At 33.6% G+C, this 15,654-nt stretch overlaps 5 protein-coding genes across 6 annotated transcripts; 2 read left to right on the top strand and 3 right to left on the bottom strand.

The window, feature by feature from the left end:
- Positions 1-228: 228 nt before the first annotated feature.
- Positions 229-3,101, bottom strand: LOC139107255 (augmin complex subunit dgt3). The gene is made up of 9 exons (XM_070664698.1): positions 2,721-3,101; positions 2,419-2,640; positions 2,150-2,336; positions 1,855-2,075; positions 1,631-1,759; positions 1,157-1,493; positions 792-1,021; positions 556-724; positions 229-484 (listed from the first exon to the last, which is right to left on the bottom strand). Exons 1-9 carry the CDS (start codon positions 2,900-2,902, stop codon positions 344-346), a joined length of 1,818 nt encoding a protein of 605 aa, XP_070520799.1. The 5' UTR covers positions 2,903-3,101; the 3' UTR covers positions 229-343.
- A 359-nt stretch (positions 3,102-3,460) lies between these two features.
- Positions 3,461-6,594, top strand: LOC139107257 (UBX domain-containing protein 7). The gene is made up of 8 exons (XM_070664700.1): positions 3,461-3,651; positions 3,842-4,093; positions 4,157-4,431; positions 4,512-4,781; positions 4,902-4,959; positions 5,070-5,228; positions 5,304-5,389; positions 5,465-6,594. Exons 1-8 carry the CDS (start codon positions 3,612-3,614, stop codon positions 5,621-5,623), a joined length of 1,299 nt encoding a protein of 432 aa, XP_070520801.1. The 5' UTR covers positions 3,461-3,611; the 3' UTR covers positions 5,624-6,594.
- Jwa (PRA1 family protein Jwa) lies at positions 6,022-10,061 on the bottom strand. The gene is made up of 4 exons (XM_070664704.1): positions 9,497-10,061; positions 9,045-9,262; positions 8,831-8,944; positions 6,022-7,746 (listed from the first exon to the last, which is right to left on the bottom strand). Exons 1-4 carry the CDS (start codon positions 9,694-9,696, stop codon positions 7,688-7,690), a joined length of 591 nt encoding a protein of 196 aa, XP_070520805.1. The 5' UTR covers positions 9,697-10,061; the 3' UTR covers positions 6,022-7,687.
- A 457-nt stretch (positions 10,062-10,518) lies between these two features.
- Positions 10,519-12,597, bottom strand: Rpn7 (regulatory particle non-ATPase 7). The gene is made up of 5 exons (XM_070664701.1): positions 12,331-12,597; positions 11,719-12,070; positions 11,318-11,646; positions 11,072-11,240; positions 10,519-10,899 (listed from the first exon to the last, which is right to left on the bottom strand). The coding sequence occupies exons 1-5, from the start codon at positions 12,473-12,475 to the stop codon at positions 10,725-10,727; spliced, it is 1,170 nt and encodes a 389-aa protein (XP_070520802.1). The 5' UTR covers positions 12,476-12,597; the 3' UTR covers positions 10,519-10,724.
- A 139-nt stretch (positions 12,598-12,736) lies between these two features.
- Positions 12,737-15,387, top strand: Set (NAP domain-containing protein SET). 2 transcript variants are annotated; one of them, XM_070664702.1, is made up of 5 exons: positions 12,737-13,104; positions 13,603-13,792; positions 13,997-14,193; positions 14,275-14,542; positions 14,625-15,387. In XM_070664702.1, exons 1-5 carry the CDS (start codon positions 12,850-12,852, stop codon positions 14,642-14,644), a joined length of 930 nt encoding a protein of 309 aa, XP_070520803.1. In that variant the 5' UTR covers positions 12,737-12,849; the 3' UTR covers positions 14,645-15,387. The 2 variants fall into 2 exon arrangements, with proteins under 2 accessions (XP_070520803.1, XP_070520804.1); XM_070664703.1 differs by having other exon boundaries at positions 12,741-13,104; positions 13,988-14,193.
- Positions 15,388-15,654: the final 267 nt, after the last annotated feature.

Here is a 15,654-nt window from a genome sequence, read left to right as displayed (position 1 = left end):
CCTCGCCGTGTTTATACGCGCTTGCGCCAGCGTGCACGCACACTCACGTCCTTGGGACGAATCATTCATTATCGCGTCCACGTAATGTTCCGAGCGTGTTACGTCCACGAAAACAGCAGCGATCGGGTTACGTCTGATAATTTAAAACAATTGAAATTAGAAGGGCGAGAAAATGTGCTAAGGGAATGGGTAGCTTGATATTTCAACGTGTATCAAGTGATGCATTGCTTTATCTTACAACTATTTTAATAAGAATATATAAAAAGATATAAACGTTTTAAGAATTATCAGGATCTTATTTTTCTTATGCAATTAATTTCTAATTAGTTTATTGATTTATTTTCTACGATATTTCTCCGTCTCCAAAGTGAGACTCATTTGCTTTTTGTTTCGCTTCTTCGTAATTCATTCTTAATTTATCGGGCTCTGTTAAGAATCTCTGCCACAAAATGTCCTTCTCGCGTTCCAAATTGACGTCCATCCTCTACGAAATTTATTAATTAATGTTATGATCTTTATGAATTAATATACATATTAATATATTTATAACTATACCATTCGTTCTTTCAATTGGTTCTTATTTCTTGTTATATCTTCTTGCGCCTCCTGAACAGTTGCGGATATTTCTTCGCATTTAGAGCTTATTTCGTATGAAATTGGCCTGAAACTAATTGTCGGTCCACTCTGCGTTTCAGCTATGTAATCCTTATTGATTTCGTTCTCTCTAAAAAAAAATATACAAAGTTAAAATATCGTCGTTAATACACGAATCACTCCTAATTAATACTTACAAGTTTTGTAATTTATCGATTTTATTGTAACAAGTTTCCAATATTGATTTTTTTTTCTCTGCATTATCAGTTAGCAAGTCGTTGTATTTTTGCAGCGCAGCAGAGAGCGACTTGTCCAAAATGTTATCACCAAGCATCATAGACATAAATATTTTATTAAACGCATTGTACGGTTTTGGAGATTGATTTGTGATAGTCGCATATTCGTCCTGTTCTCGCTGTATGACTTCCTACAAATTTTATTATGTATTTACAAATACGAATTAATTTTTTTTATCAAATATATATACATAAAATATATTTTATTAAAATATTCAGTTAAACTTAAGTTCAATTTGTAAAAAAAAAGAATGGCCATTACTTACGCATCTTACAGAAGAGAGCTCATACTCCGTGACAAGGTAATGACGTGCGTCAACGATGAATTCAGCAACCTCGCGCAAACAGCGAAGCTGCATTTCCATTAACATACACAACAAATCCACGTACACGTGTCCACGCTCTCCTGCAAGGTAGTGTAAATTCTTGAGCTTCTCGAGACGGGCTTTCCTCCGTTCGAGTCGAGCAAGTGCATCGTTCTTCATGATCTTTATCGTCTCCATTTTTGCATATTGCTCTATCTCTGATGAATGTTGATCCCGCAGAAGCTCGACATTCTGCTCCAAAATATCCTTTTTCATAGTTAACTCTTGTATTTCGTCACTGTTAATAATAAAAGCACAATTATTAATAAAAATTTTAATATACAGAACATTTTTTCTATTATATAAAAATTATAAAACAATGTTAATTATTCTATAGTCTCAATTTAATTTAATGCAACTGATATTTTTACTTACAACAATTTACTATTCTCTGGCACTTTTAAAATTCCACCATTGTAGATTTCTTTTACACATAGTAATATTGCCATGGAAGATTCTTCTTTGATACTAGCATAAATCTCTTCTTGTTTAGAATTTGTTAAACTGTATAAAAAATATAAAATAATTATTTAAAAAATGTTAAAATATTGCTTATATTAATAAAATCTTTGCAAAAAAATATTTGTGTATTTGCTTACTTTGTCTTACACATTAATAATTCATGCATCCTGTCATCCATTTGTTTCTCCCTGCTATCACTTATTAAAGATCCATAATCTGAATCCTCTTCTTGCTCTTCTTTGTTATCAATAATTTCAAATTGATTTTTTATAAGAATACCCAAATAATGCCTGTACATCTTTATTTGTTTTACAAATAAATCGATAGGCATCTGTGTCCATAATGCTGCATCCCCTTGCTAAAAAAAAAAAAAAAAAAATGACAATTAGCAAATCAAAAAAATTCTTGTAAATTTAGATCTATAACAATTACATTTTTGGAGGCATTAGCATACACATTCAAAAGATTTTCAACATCTTTAGAAAATTGACAAGTATTTTTATCAAATTCTTTTAAAACAGTACTGCAATTATCATATGCCTTTTCCGTTTCAATTTGGTTTTTATTCAGTACAGTTTCTGCTTCTTCAGTATCATCATCCAACTTGTTTTCAACATTTCTGCAACAGATTTATTTCTCTAAATTATTTAATGTACAAATACTCCAAGAGAAAAAAAATGTTATTCTATAAAAACTCTTACTTTAAAACTTTTATACTGCGTTTCAACGACTGGATGTACTCCTCATCTATTTTGCAGCTTTCTTTCAGTGCTTCATAGTCCACAAATAAATCCTCCTGACCAGCATTGTCCAGCTCAACAAGTTTCAACAAGTCAGGGCAATCCTTGGTAGCCTCTTCCAATGCAGCATCCAATGCTTCCTCATCTTTTAACCATTCTCCTCCTTTTTCCAATGTATTTTTTCTATAAAAATAAGAAATTAAAAAATTGTTAGCAGTGATATTTATTTACTCCAGTCAGCTGAAACTTTGTAAAATAACTACAATTTAATCTCCTCGCTGGAGAGAACGTTGGCGCTGGTCACATTCTTACAGAACCACTCCAGAAAAGGCTGCACGCTCGAATCATCGCAAACCTTGCTCAAGATTTCGGGTGTGATCCCTGACGACAAGTCCGGTCGCAGCTCGTTCAGCTTGTCGTAAAGTAACTTGCCGGTGACGCTCATCCTCGCTACCCTTTCCTCCTCCTGTTCTCGTCCCTGTCTCAGTTCCGGCAAAACTATCGTGTCTCACATTTGACGTGTAAATGCAAAGTTCAACATTTCATCTCACAGCAGTCACAGCTGTTTTCTCAACGGCACTTACAACCTTCCATTTGAATCTTCCTGCAGTCGCGTCATCTTGTACCCAAACGTCAAAGCTCGATGAAATCGTACGAGACTCCAATGATTATAATGACTATCTGTAATTTTCAAAATATTCACAAAATAAATTTTTTTAATATTAAACGAGATATCAGAAATAAGTAAAACTGCAGGCTTTTTAAATATTACAGGCCTAAAATAAAAATATAACATTTTTTAAATTTTTTTAATACCAAGCGCGCGATGCTTCTTTTTATCAGAAATGTAATAAAATTAATACTTGCCGTATGGTAATTATAGGTAAAATTTCGAACTTGAGCGATCTTGAATATCTTGAGAAAATCATGGCAACATAGAGGATTTCAACGGGAAAACGAATGTAGCTGGGTGATGCAGCGTCGTGATGCTCGAGATGTCATTCGGTGCGCGGTGAGCAGAGAGGGGAAGGGTGACGAGAAACGAAGTGAGAGCAACGGTGCGAGAAAGACGAAGCGAGATTTGGAGGTATTTTTCTTCTGCGAAATCGGGTGTTCGCGTAACAAACTCGATCAGAATTCCAAGCAGCCACTCGATGGACCGCGAACTGATCGAGAAGTTCATCGAGGTGACGGGTGAGTATCACGTTGTCCGCGCGTTGAGAAAACACGAAAATTGTCGGCCAGGTTAAACGACGAGACTCGCTCGGCCACCCAGCGATCCTGATTACAACACTTTTCTTTAAATTCGCGCGACGAGATGCCGAAACACATATGTCAAAAGCGATTGCGGACGACGTTTTAACGTTTACGCCTCTTGATTTAGGTGAGAGCGAGGCGACGGCTCAGCAGTACCTGACGTTGGCCGACGGAAACGTAGAGATGGCGATCAGCTTGATGTTTGAAGGTGCCAGACCGCCGGAGACTGAGAACATGAATCCTCCCGACTCCGAACCGTCTGTGAGGGCTCCCATACTACCCATGCGTGACATATTGGTGCCCTCAGATCCAATGTGTTCATTGCCACAATTGTCGAATAATGTATTTGACAGGTTCAGGGATTTTGCAGTGGAAACTCGTACGTATTGTGCAGTGTATAGTAATCGAAACATGTTTAATACTTACTCGATGTTTTGTGCAGAGAGACAAGAGGAGGAGATGACTCGCCGAGTAACTGGTGCAAAGCATATGTCCCAAAAAAAATCCAAACGATTGGAAGATCTCTTCCGACCGCCGTGCAATATTCTTTTCTTAGGTACCTTCATGGAGGCTAGGGACCATGCAAAGACTTTAAATCGTTGGCTGCTTGTTAATGTTCAGAATCCACAGGAGTTTAGCTGTCAAGTCCTCAATAGGGATGTATGGTCCAATGAGCATATCCAAGAAATTGTGAAGGATCACTTTATCTTGTGGCAAGTATGTTGTAACAGAATATCATAATACTTTTTATAATTCATGCTTTGATTCATTGACTTATATTTATTACTCTTAATTAGGTTTTATCTAATACTTCGGATGGAAAACGTTTCATAGATTTTTACAATGTGATGGTGTACCCTTATTTGGCGATTGTAGATCCTAGAACAGGAGAATGTATGAAAACTTATAACAACATTACTGTGGATAGTCTAATATCTGAATTAAATGATGTATTAAGCACATATCCATCTCCTGAAAGTTCGCAAGTTTCATCAAATTCCAAGGAGTGGAATGATTTTCCAGTGACACCTCCAAAGCGAAATATTCTAGCTGAGCAAATAAAAAATGTTAGTTGAAATTTTAAATAAATAATTCAATTTAAATAAATAAATTTTAAATAAATAATTCAAATTTTATAATAAAAAAAAAGTTTTTTGTGGCTAATGTTTGTATCATTTTTTTATCAGGAATGTGGACCTAGTAGCAAAACATCTAGACTTTTATCAGAGACAGTCATAGATTCCGGTTAGTATCTTTAAATAACTTTAAAAAATTGTATATATTAATTTATTTGTTCAAAAACAATTAATTGTTTTACCTAAATTCTTATTAATTATTAAACACTTACATTACAGGCACAGAAAATGAGAATGTAACATCCGATACTATTACAAGTTCGAGTGTTCCAAGTAGCAGCAATATTGCTCTCAATAAAAAAAGAAAGTTGAGTGAAAATGTGATCAAGCAGCAACAGGATGAAAAATTAAAATCAAGTACGAGTAAATCTGAAACAGGTAAATGTGACATCTACTAAAATTTACAGTATTTTCGTCGTAATTTTTATTTTACAATATAATTTTTTAATTCAGGCGACGAACCTTTCCTACGACTGTGCTTGCGATTGCCTAAAGGTGCAAAAGAAACGATATCAATGTGTGCAACAGACACTATAGAGGTATGTACTCTATTTCTTTTCTTTTAATATCACAATTATATAAAGAAACGTAATAAAATTACGAAATTTTGGCAGGATTTTTTGATTAAAATGGAAGAGATGGGTTTTTCACCAACAGAGCATACGTTTTTGGTACCATTTCCAAAAACAAACGTTGGTGCACTGTCTGCAAATACTCGTTTGCTAGACACAATCTTATTTCCAACAAACACAGTATTCATAACGAAAATATAGTAATATTTTAATCATATGATTGCTTCCATTACAACTTTTCAATTTAAACACATGAAATAGTGTTTAGCCGAAAAATTGCTGTTGTTATTTCTATTTCATCATAAAAGTTTATAAAAATGATATATTTAAGATTTTAGAGTTGAATTTGTTCCTAAATTAGTGAACTAATTGTGTTTCTTACATTTATTTAAGCATATTTTAAAAACTTGTGTTTTTTTTTCTTTTTACATACGAGACAAATGATAAAGACACTGCCATTCGGTGTTCATGTCATACAACAAAATGCATTCACTATAATCTTTTTATCTTAAAATAGAGTTAAGGCTACGATTACGAAGATCGCGATTTAGAAAATAAAATAGTTGCAAACATTGTATGTATTAACTGCCGAAGTATCGTATAATGTTACTTTTTAGCTTTATTTATATTTATGTTCGTAAATTTTACAAGTGCCGTCCGAAATGTGTACTAGTTGTCACAGTACATTTCTTTGAAATATTAAAAAATGGCACATAAAGTAAATTACTATATTTTAATTTTTTTACGGTATAATTACGTGATATGATAAAATATTTTAAAGATATATAAATCAACAAAATTTTTATGAATATAATACAAAACAAGTAAGTCATTTTGTCATTATTAAATAAAAAATAAAATAAAACAATTTCATGTTATACATCGCTAGTACAAGATATAGCAGTGATCTTTTCGTCGAGATAATCAGTTCAAGTTGAAACTGCCGATACACAGTTAAGATAGATATAGTTCAATATAATTTATAAGATATTAATGTCAATAGACTATACTAATATTATGCATCGACTACAGTTACATTTCGTGTATGTTAGACATTTGTATTTTTACTTATTTTTCAGTGTATAGCACCATAATTCTGTAACATACATACATGGTAGACCAGATTTCTCCTATTAAGTGTGTACTTACATTAAATACATCATTTAAGTAAATTGTATGTAATATTTTATACATCCTGCATGATTTTTTTTTTATATAAAATGCCTGGTTTTTTTTTTTTTTTATAAAGTAATGTAATAATTCATCAGTAATTAAAATATTGCTTCAGCGTTTAACACAGCACATACTTTGATAGTCTTATTTGTATCATAATAATAGATCGAAATATTGATTCACATATACATACAACAAAACGTGCATTACATATACATGTATAAAAATATTAATAATAATAATTTTACCGTAGGATGACACAAGGATCTATACATTAAAAACATTAAAAATTATAATATAAATTATATGTAACAAAGTTTTGTGAAACCAATTTGCTACATATGTATGTTGGTGTTTTGCATATGTACACCGAAGAGCAGATATGACATTTTCTGCGGCGACAACGGCTAGCGTACGTAACCCTAGGCGTCAGAGGCAAGGGATGAGAGAACGGGGGAAAAATTAGTCTTCGGCAATCCGGCCGGCGCGGTATATAATACGTGCGGACATGTGAAACTCGACACACACGACGCTAAAATCGCGTTCGCTAGCTGCCGTCGCCGCAGCAAACACCATGTCTGTCTTTCAGTGTACTATAATATATACAAAGAAAAAATATATAAATTAATTTAAAAATATATCTGTTTCATAAATATTATAAAGCTTCAGTCATTTCAATTTTCTAAGTGTTGATATTACATGTAATACATATTTAGTATATATATTATTCGAGCTATATATGGCGTTAAAAAAATATATATGTATATATCTTCGTTAAAATAGTCCTAAGAATCACAAGAGAAAAAAGTAATTCTCAACATAAAATATTTGGTACTGTAATTCATTGGCTTAACAGAACAATCGATGATTCTGTAATTAAAAATTGCTTAGCACAATTCTTTGTGTTTTAAGTCACAAATATCTACCAAATTTAGTAATTCTAAAAATGCTGCATTATTTATTTCATTTGACAATATCGTGAGCAACACTGTGATCTAATTAATTAAAACATCTGCGGCGATTGTATTTAATTATTAATGGTTATTGACATTAATTATTGTCAACTTAGAACTTGACGCACAAAGCAGGGTATTAGTGAGGCGGTTGTATGAGTGATGTCTGTGCACGCAAAGTCATACCAGTCACATCTTCTGTATAGTGGAATAAAAAAAAAGAATAAGAGAATATTAGTTATAATAATATAATCCATAAATAAATCTATAATAGCGAATAAATAAATTGATAAAAATAAATGCATAAAACGTGTGTTTAAAATTAATAAAAGCTGAAAATTTAATGTAAATAACATAATCTCTTAAATTATAGCAAAATTCAACACAAAATAAAATTAATGATACAACTAACATCAAGAAAAATCATATACGTGTATGTATTGTTAGTGCAAGCAGTTTTGTGATAATGTGATAATTGTTTTGAAGATAACACATGCTAACTTTCCTTTAAAAACATAAGAAAGATAATTCAAGTATTTTTATTCGTATATATGTTTCGGTACATCTTGTAATCTTCATAAAACAAGTTTTATATTTTTTTTTAATTAACATAGTAATGTTTAATGTTAATATATATTTTGCCTAAACTACAAAATGTTCTTAAAGTGTATGTTTTTAATAATAAACACATATATGTTCGAAGACAATACTCTGAGTATTATACATTATATATATGTATTATACATATGTAGTAAATAAAAAAAATCATTTATTGCAGAAAATGCTATCCAAAAATATAAATCAATATTAATAAATAATAAGTTGATTACTTTCATTTATAATATGTCAATAAATATATAGAGATCTCATTAAATATTAACATTATATAAGCATTTAAAACATAACACGTACGTATTAAGTATCGATTAGCGACTAGTTAAGAAAATACTTTACCGATAATAATATCTTGATTTCGTTTTTGAGATTACTTTTAAATTTTTAAAGCATTACAATTTTTTTTTTCCTTTCTTTTTTTGGCTGGTATTGTCTACATTTTAGAGAAGGCATAATAATAATAATGAAAATAAATGTATATGTTTGTGTAATTTTTTCAAATTTATCTAAAGCATATGGAAAAATAGATGTTAGTTTCATACTATATGGATTGGTACGATGTAGTAAGTTATTAATAAGATTGAAAAGCATTTCCACTCGATCTATTTTAAGAACGTAAAAATAAAAAGAGCTATAGAAATTTATGAAAATAATTCTTCTTCCATACCGAGATGTTTTAGAAACACACCCATGGGCGTGCGTTTAAAACCAATGCCCTCAATTTTATTGGCAATCCTGTTTTTGATATTCCTCAGTCGCAGCGACGCGTGAACAAATGTCACTTAAAATATAGATATAGTAAAATTAATTTAACTTATGTCAGTCAAGTAATAACGTTAATAAAATTAATAAGTAATATGATATTAAATGTACACACTCACCACAGAAAGGTAATAGGATGCCCAAAAAGAACACTAGAAGAGATCCTAAGGTATATGTTAAGAAACATCCAGCAATTATTATAAACAGTACCCCAACCACAGGATACTGCCTTTTGAAGTGATGTATTGTGCTTCCCTCCATGGATACATAGGCAAATGTACCCAAGATTGCCATCATTGCCAGCATTCCAACTAGCATTTTCACAGGATGGAGCAATCTACATGTGCAGAGAACCAAAAAATTAATATAGTATAAAATTAATTAGATTAATAATAATAAAATATTATATAATAAAATTAATTAAAATTAATAAAATTATAGTAAAAATTAATATAGTAAAGAAAAAAAGCAATGCATGGAAAGTATATGGTGCTATGTATAAAAAGTTGCAAGAATCATTATGTATTATTATATAAAATAAAACTTAAAAAATATATATTTCAAGACTAACCCAACAATGAGGAAAATGATGACAGACGTAAACAAGTAGTTAGTCTGGTAGTAAAGGAGATTATTGACTACACGGTTGCCCCACTTCTCCAGGTCCTTAAGATTCGGCAGCTGGAACCGGGCTGACTCCAGCAGGAAGTCGTTGAGGCTGCGTAGCGGTGGCAGCTCCAGATCATTGCTTAACAGTTTCGTCTTGTCCATGGCGGCACAGAAATGGTATTACTCCGTCGAAATCAGCTGATCTTTGCGCTAAAGAGCTATCCCGCTGTCGGCCGGTATTTTTGGACGATGACGACGTTCGGCGACGAATGTCATGCGACGCCGACGTGCGGATTGTCGTGAGTCGCGAGCAATTAATTGAGGGCGATTACCTTGGACGGCGTCTGTTGTCGGGGCTTGAAGAAAAACGTTTACCTTGTGCGCGAACAAACGTAGATGTTGGGCAAATCTTCATCGGCCGCTGTCGAAATGCACACGATACAGTTATGCTTCTCGACAGGTGGATATCAGGATATTCTGATATCAGATGTTCGATACGTTCGATACCGAAGTCTTCGGTCAGAGAGAAAGGTGTTTTATCGAGCGGCGGGACGGTCTTTTTCCCTCCAACATTCAAAATGAAAGAGCTCGTAAGAAGCATTTGCATCGTGTTTTACATTAGGAGCTCGAATAAATGTTATATAATATAAACATAAAATAATATATATATAAAATATATATATAAAGTAAAATAAAATATAAAAATTTGTAAAATAAATGTAAATATATGAAAAGTTCTTATTTAAAAAATATACTTAATTCGTATTTCCGTATTTCGTAATTCGTATAATATATTTAAAATTTCTTTGCGATAGTATAAAAAAAATTATGTCCGACGAAAGCACATTTTTATTTTAAGTATTACTAGCTTTACCTTTTATCTCAATTATTTTCTATCCAAAACTTATAGTTTTAATCTCCTTGCGACACTGGAAAAAAAAATTAATTAATGATTGTTCTGGGTGCGAAGAAATAAGCAATCACTTTATATATTCCGGATGGAATATTCGTGTATCTTGTTTACAAAATCAAATGTGACACTTTTTAGTTTTCTTTGTTACAAAATTCAAGCGAACACTTGACATACAGACTTTTCAAAACAGGCATACAGTAGACAATCGTTTAGACGGTCTCGATTGTTTTTTAATATAATTAGTATATAATCTCTGAAATTATACAAATATAAGAAATTAAATATTAATAACACGTGATAATTTCTGCACCCTGTTGAGTAAAAGATCGCCCTGCTTCACCATCGCTTGATATTGCCAATTCTTGCTGTCTGGCCGATTCGTTTCGACTACGCCTCCAACTCGATCGACTTTGCAATGCAAACGACCTGCCGCTATAAAGCGTGACAGTTCTCTGTAAAAATAACATTTACGTTAGTAATATTTCTCTATTTCGAGCCTATATTTCATAAGTTTTCATTCTATAAATGTAACGTATGTACGATGATAATTGTAACGTAATAAAAACCTATCAGGAGAGAAAGAATTAAATAACAGTAAATTGAATAAATGCGAGTATCGCTTACTGGTCAATGTATTCCACTGTGACACCGAATGCTTCAGCCATATACTGTAGAGTTAAAGACCGATAAGATTCCAGTAATTGTGTATACGCGAGAATTCGCATCTCTCGAACGTAATATCGATAATGGGGAAATATCAAGTAATCTCGGCGCAGTAATCCTTCAACATGAGCTGAAACAATATTTCAACAATTGTAGAATTTTCCAAATACAAAGTAAAATTAAAGCTGCATTATTTTTCATATTTACCGAGGTTCTTGAAAAAATCAGCATAATGACAATTATACAATGAGAACAAATAATCCTTGACGTCTAGATTACTGTGAAGAACTTCCAATATCTCAGATCCTTTAATGATCTTGTCTCTCAGTTCATTTCTTGGAAGACTTATCATACTCAAGTAAACTGTGTATCTCACGAATGTGTTATAATCCATGAGTTCATAGCTTGTAAATGTGCTGATTGTGTCCAGAAAGAAATTTGCAGCTTCCTTAAAGTTGCGAACAGCTATGCAGTATACTCCTTGATAAACTTTCAAACGATTACGTCTGTCCCAATCGCCTCCCTCTTCTATTAAGCTGTGAAATATAAATAAAATATATTAATCATTGTAAAGTATTAAAAAAATAATAAAATAAAATTGAGTTTACCTTTTGGCCTTTTCAATATTTCTGGTTATATGATCATGGTCCAGATAAAACAAGCCAATTCTAATATTGTGGAATACAATATCTAATCTGTGCCCTAAAGATACTGTTTTGTCATAAGTTTTTCTAAATGCTGAGATTGCACCTTCCTTGTCACCTATTCGACAGAGATATTCAGATTTCTTTAAATTGGCTTCTCGAACTTCCATCTCCCCTAAATTTTTCTCAGCATCCTCAATAGCATCATCAAGTTTCTTCAACTGTTCTGCATTTTGTGCTTTCATTGTTGTAAGAAGTGCTTCATCTACTGGCCAATTTAAGTCTTTACAAACTTCTTCATAAAATGGAGCCATGTCTGTTGAAAAAATAATTAATTTTAGTACCAAATTAATTATAAAATAATTAAAGTGAACTGATCACTGGAAGAGTAAAAGGTTATGTTTTAAACAATGATAATCATATACCCAATAATTAAAAAAAAAAAAAAAAAAAAAAAAAAACAAAGAAATTATAGAATTTATTATTTTAAGCAAATTAATTTATAATATCGATCAAAAATGACATAAAACTTTTAAAAATAAGATTACAAGTCAAGAGAAAAAGATGCAGACTCACTGTCGGCTTTGATGGCATCCAGGAGTTTTGTCTTCAAGAAGGCGTCGTCCGTGTGTTCGCGAAGCCCTAATAGAAATTTCGTCTGCGCCAGCTCCAAGTTTGGGTTTTTCTCCAGCCCTTCCTCCTCTAGATTTTCCAGCGGCATTGCGAATGATCGAATAATTCAACGGAATCCCGATGTCAGTAACAATCACACACTTTTCCGTGTAGCCCTTGAGGTTAGCAAAATTTGATCGACAATTGCAACTGGAGCCGGTGGCGGCTCGTAGTGAACGTTTGTTAAATTGTCGTGACTTAGTGGCTTGAAGTGCAGTGCAGAGTGCAACTGAGTACGACCGATCTACGATGTGACCGCCATTCTAGGTAATTCGCGGCCTTCGTGGCCCGCACTCGGCATTTGCGCGCCGTGAGCGCACTCTCGGCATCGGCGGCGTGACGTGCGAGAGCGGAACGCGTACAAGAGATAAACAGAGTGCGGCGTGTAGTAGAGGTGGCGAGAAGAGCGCGCGTTTGAGTACCATGTCGTCGGCAAACAAGAAGGCCAAGGAGCTGGAGGATCCCGGCTCGGGCGAGGGGGACGCCCGCGACTACGACGTCGAGATACAGAAGACTCTTGAGGAGATCGACGGCTGTCAGAATCAAATCGATGGCCTGAACGAGAAGGCCAGTGACGAGATCCTCGAAGTCGAGAAGAAGTACAACAAGCTGCGCAAGCCCTACTTCCAGAAGCGCAACGACATCATCAAGAGGATACCCAACTTCTGGGTTACCGCTGTATCCTTTTCGTCCCGACGCCCTTTCGTGCCGCCGCCCCCTTCCACCCACCCGAGCCCCCCGGCGCCGCTCCGTGGCACGACAACGTGAAGCGGCCGCGCGCCGTTTTGACGTTTCCCGACGGTGCCGGCGTCCACCGGCGACCGCCGCCATCTTGCCTACTTGTGTACGTGCGCGTGTTACCGCGTAGAACGATTACACGTTTTACGAGCATGCCTTTCGTACCGGTCGCCGAATTAAACGCCGTACCTGCGGCGGATCTTACGCCCTGCCGTTTCTGACCCGTAGAAACGCGCGACGACTCGACGAACACTTTATATTCGACGCGCGAGTCGGTAGAGCATGCAGGGATTTTTTTCGAATTGAAAATTATTATTTCTGATCCTTCACGAGCTGTTCTGAATGATAAAACAACATTGATGATCGTTAATTATTAATTGATTATCGTTTGTATCAAATTAACCTATGCTAACATTTTTTCCTTAATAAAAAATTTAGTTTGTAAACAACAAAGAAATAGCAGAAATCTTGGAGGAAGATGAAGAAGATGCACTGAGATTCCTAAACAAATTAGAAGTTGAAGAATTTGAAGATATCAAGTCCGGCTATAGAATTAATTTTTACTTTGATGAGAATCCATATTTTGAAAATGATGTCTTAACTAAGGAATTTCATTTAGGATCTTCTGGTGAGCGCATTTTTTGTCAGCATTCTGTTAGTAATTCAATAGTAATCTGTAAAACGCTAGTTATATAATAATTAGAAAAATATTATATAACATATTAATGGAATAATTATATCAAATTAAATCAATGGATATGATTTAATTTGATATAATTTAATTGAGTGTCATAGTTGCGATGAATCTCCTGCTGTTTTGCAGGAGATCCAGCATCTCAAAGTACATCTATTCGTTGGAAAGATGGTGCGGATTTAACAAAGAAAAGCAAAACCAAAACACCACTGAAAGGACGCAAAAGGCCACTCAAACACAGGTCATTTTTCGATTGGTTTACGGATCATGGAGATCCAAGTTCAGACGAAATAGCAGAACTAATTAAAGATGATATGTGGCCTAATCCATTGCAGGTAAATACTTAAATAACTTTTTGAAATTTAAATATGTCAAATTTACACTTTAATACATTATTATGCTTTCATGGGTTTTAGTATTATCTGGCTCCAGATATAGACGTTGAAAATGGCATTGAGGGTGATGGGGAGGAATGTGAAAGTGAAGAAGAAGACGAAGATGAAGATGCAGAAGGTGCAGATGATGGCGATGAAGGAGGAGAAGGAGAGGAAGGAGATGACAGCATAGTGGTAGTTGAGGATGACATTGATGAAGACGATGATGACGACGAGGCTGTGAATGATGAGGATGACGGTGTTAATGAAGAGGATGATCTATTGGTAGATGATGAAGGAGATCGTGAAGGTAAACGTTAATTATATCCTGTGCATTATTGCATGATATACATAATATGATGTGTATTATATAAAGATTTGTTCATATATAGAGGGAGAAGAACCTGAATAAAATCGGAGTCCAATATCTGATGACATCAAACTTTACAAATACCATGAAAAGCAAAGAAAAAGGAAAAAATGAATGGAAAACAGTGCACCGAAGCTATTAAGAGCAGTTAGTCTAAAGGACTAAAACTATTATGCCATATGAATAAATCTCAGGATACTTGTTTTTTTTTTACATACTAACAAAGAAACAGAATTTAGAGGATCTAGATCCTTTTGATTCAAAACCTATGTATAAAAGTACAGCATTTGTTAAAATATATTGAGAATGGTTTGAAAAAAAAGGATCTGGATTACATTAGATAGGTTCTACCATTGCCCTGAACTTGTATCTGAACGTAATATGACTTCCTTAGTTATATTCATATGGCCCAATCGTCGTTCCCTTAAAATATGCGACAGAAAAAAAGTGTCCGCTTGGTTCTTAATATCGCGGATTTTATCGATAAGTTAGGATAAAATAGAACGAGGCACTAGGTGGGGAGTTCCATTTGCTTTTTTGTGAAAATTGTTCTTTAGATATGACTTCCACAGAACGAGGTGTTTTTAATAGAATTTTTGAGAGTGACAATTGTATTTTTTCGCACATAGAGTACATGGACTTTTACACAACTACTGTCTTATTACTGCGAAACAACATGTAGAATAAAATTCTTTGCTACGACTCGATTTAATTTTACATGGTGTGTGTCGTCTACTATGAATGTACTACTCTAAAAAAATAGCGATAAAAAACTTTATTAAGAATTTGTAATTGTTATTAATTTATTCAATTTATATCATTTTGAATGCAAACTGTAAAATAGACTCATTTTATTTGGCTTTTTTTTACATAATTTTGTAGTGATATAATAAGTAATATTTGAAGTGCCCTGTTTATAAGTTACAGATTAAAAGTTTAAACTACTCATATATGACTATAATATTCATATATGATTTTTGACTATATTACGTTATTCTGTTGCCTTAATAAACGAAAGCACGTAGATATTATATACTCATATTATTACAAAA

The sequence above is a fragment of the Cardiocondyla obscurior genome, linkage group LG12, assembly GCF_019399895.1.
Source record: "Cardiocondyla obscurior isolate alpha-2009 linkage group LG12, Cobs3.1, whole genome shotgun sequence".
Taxonomy (NCBI): Eukaryota; Metazoa; Arthropoda; class Insecta; order Hymenoptera; family Formicidae; genus Cardiocondyla; species Cardiocondyla obscurior.
Note: the sequence above shows the minus strand (reverse complement) of the source record. Positions and strands in the feature narration are given on the sequence as shown.

What these genes read in the sequence shown, in the direction of transcription:
- LOC139107255 (XM_070664698.1), bottom strand. Translation starts at nt 2,902, where the DNA reads ATGAGCGTCACCGGCAAGTTACTTTACGACAAGCTGAACGAGCTGCGA. An exon ending in TTATTAATGTGTAAGACAAA is followed by an intron (nt 1,760 to 1,854) that starts GTAAGCAAATAC and finishes TTTTTTATACAG; the next exon opens with TTTAACAAATTCTAAACAAG. An exon ending in ACCAATTGAAAGAACGAATG is followed by an intron (nt 485 to 555) that starts GTATAGTTATAA and finishes TAAATTTCGTAG; the next exon opens with AGGATGGACGTCAATTTGGA.
- LOC139107257 (XM_070664700.1), top strand. Translation starts at nt 3,612, where the DNA reads ATGGACCGCGAACTGATCGAGAAGTTCATCGAGGTGACGG. An exon ending in ATCACTTTATCTTGTGGCAA is followed by an intron (nt 4,432 to 4,511) that starts GTATGTTGTAAC and finishes ACTCTTAATTAG; the next exon opens with GTTTTATCTAATACTTCGGA. An exon ending in AGAGACAGTCATAGATTCCG is followed by an intron (nt 4,960 to 5,069) that starts GTTAGTATCTTT and finishes CTTACATTACAG; the next exon opens with GCACAGAAAATGAGAATGTA.
- Jwa (XM_070664704.1), bottom strand. Translation starts at nt 9,696, where the DNA reads ATGGACAAGACGAAACTGTTAAGCAATGATCTGGAGCTGCCACCGCTA. An exon ending in ATCATTTTCCTCATTGTTGG is followed by an intron (nt 9,263 to 9,496) that starts GTTAGTCTTGAA and finishes CTGCACATGTAG; the next exon opens with ATTGCTCCATCCTGTGAAAA. An exon ending in TGTGTTTCTAAAACATCTCG is followed by an intron (nt 7,747 to 8,830) that starts GTATGGAAGAAG and finishes TCCACTATACAG; the next exon opens with AAGATGTGACTGGTATGACT.
- Rpn7 (XM_070664701.1), bottom strand. Translation starts at nt 12,475, where the DNA reads ATGCCGCTGGAAAATCTAGAGGAGGAAGGGCTGGAGAAAAACCCAAAC. An exon ending in GGATGCCATCAAAGCCGACA is followed by an intron (nt 12,071 to 12,330) that starts GTGAGTCTGCAT and finishes TTTTTTCAACAG; the next exon opens with ACATGGCTCCATTTTATGAA. An exon ending in ACAGTGGAATACATTGACCA is followed by an intron (nt 10,900 to 11,071) that starts GTAAGCGATACT and finishes TTATTTTTACAG; the next exon opens with AGAACTGTCACGCTTTATAG.
- Set (XM_070664703.1), top strand. Translation starts at nt 12,850, where the DNA reads ATGTCGTCGGCAAACAAGAAGGCCAAGGAGCTGGAGGATCCCGGCTCG. An exon ending in CCAACTTCTGGGTTACCGCT is followed by an intron (nt 13,105 to 13,602) that starts GTATCCTTTTCG and finishes TAAAAAATTTAG; the next exon opens with TTTGTAAACAACAAAGAAAT. An exon ending in ATTTCATTTAGGATCTTCTG is followed by an intron (nt 13,793 to 13,987) that starts GTGAGCGCATTT and finishes GCTGTTTTGCAG; the next exon opens with GAGATCCAGCATCTCAAAGT.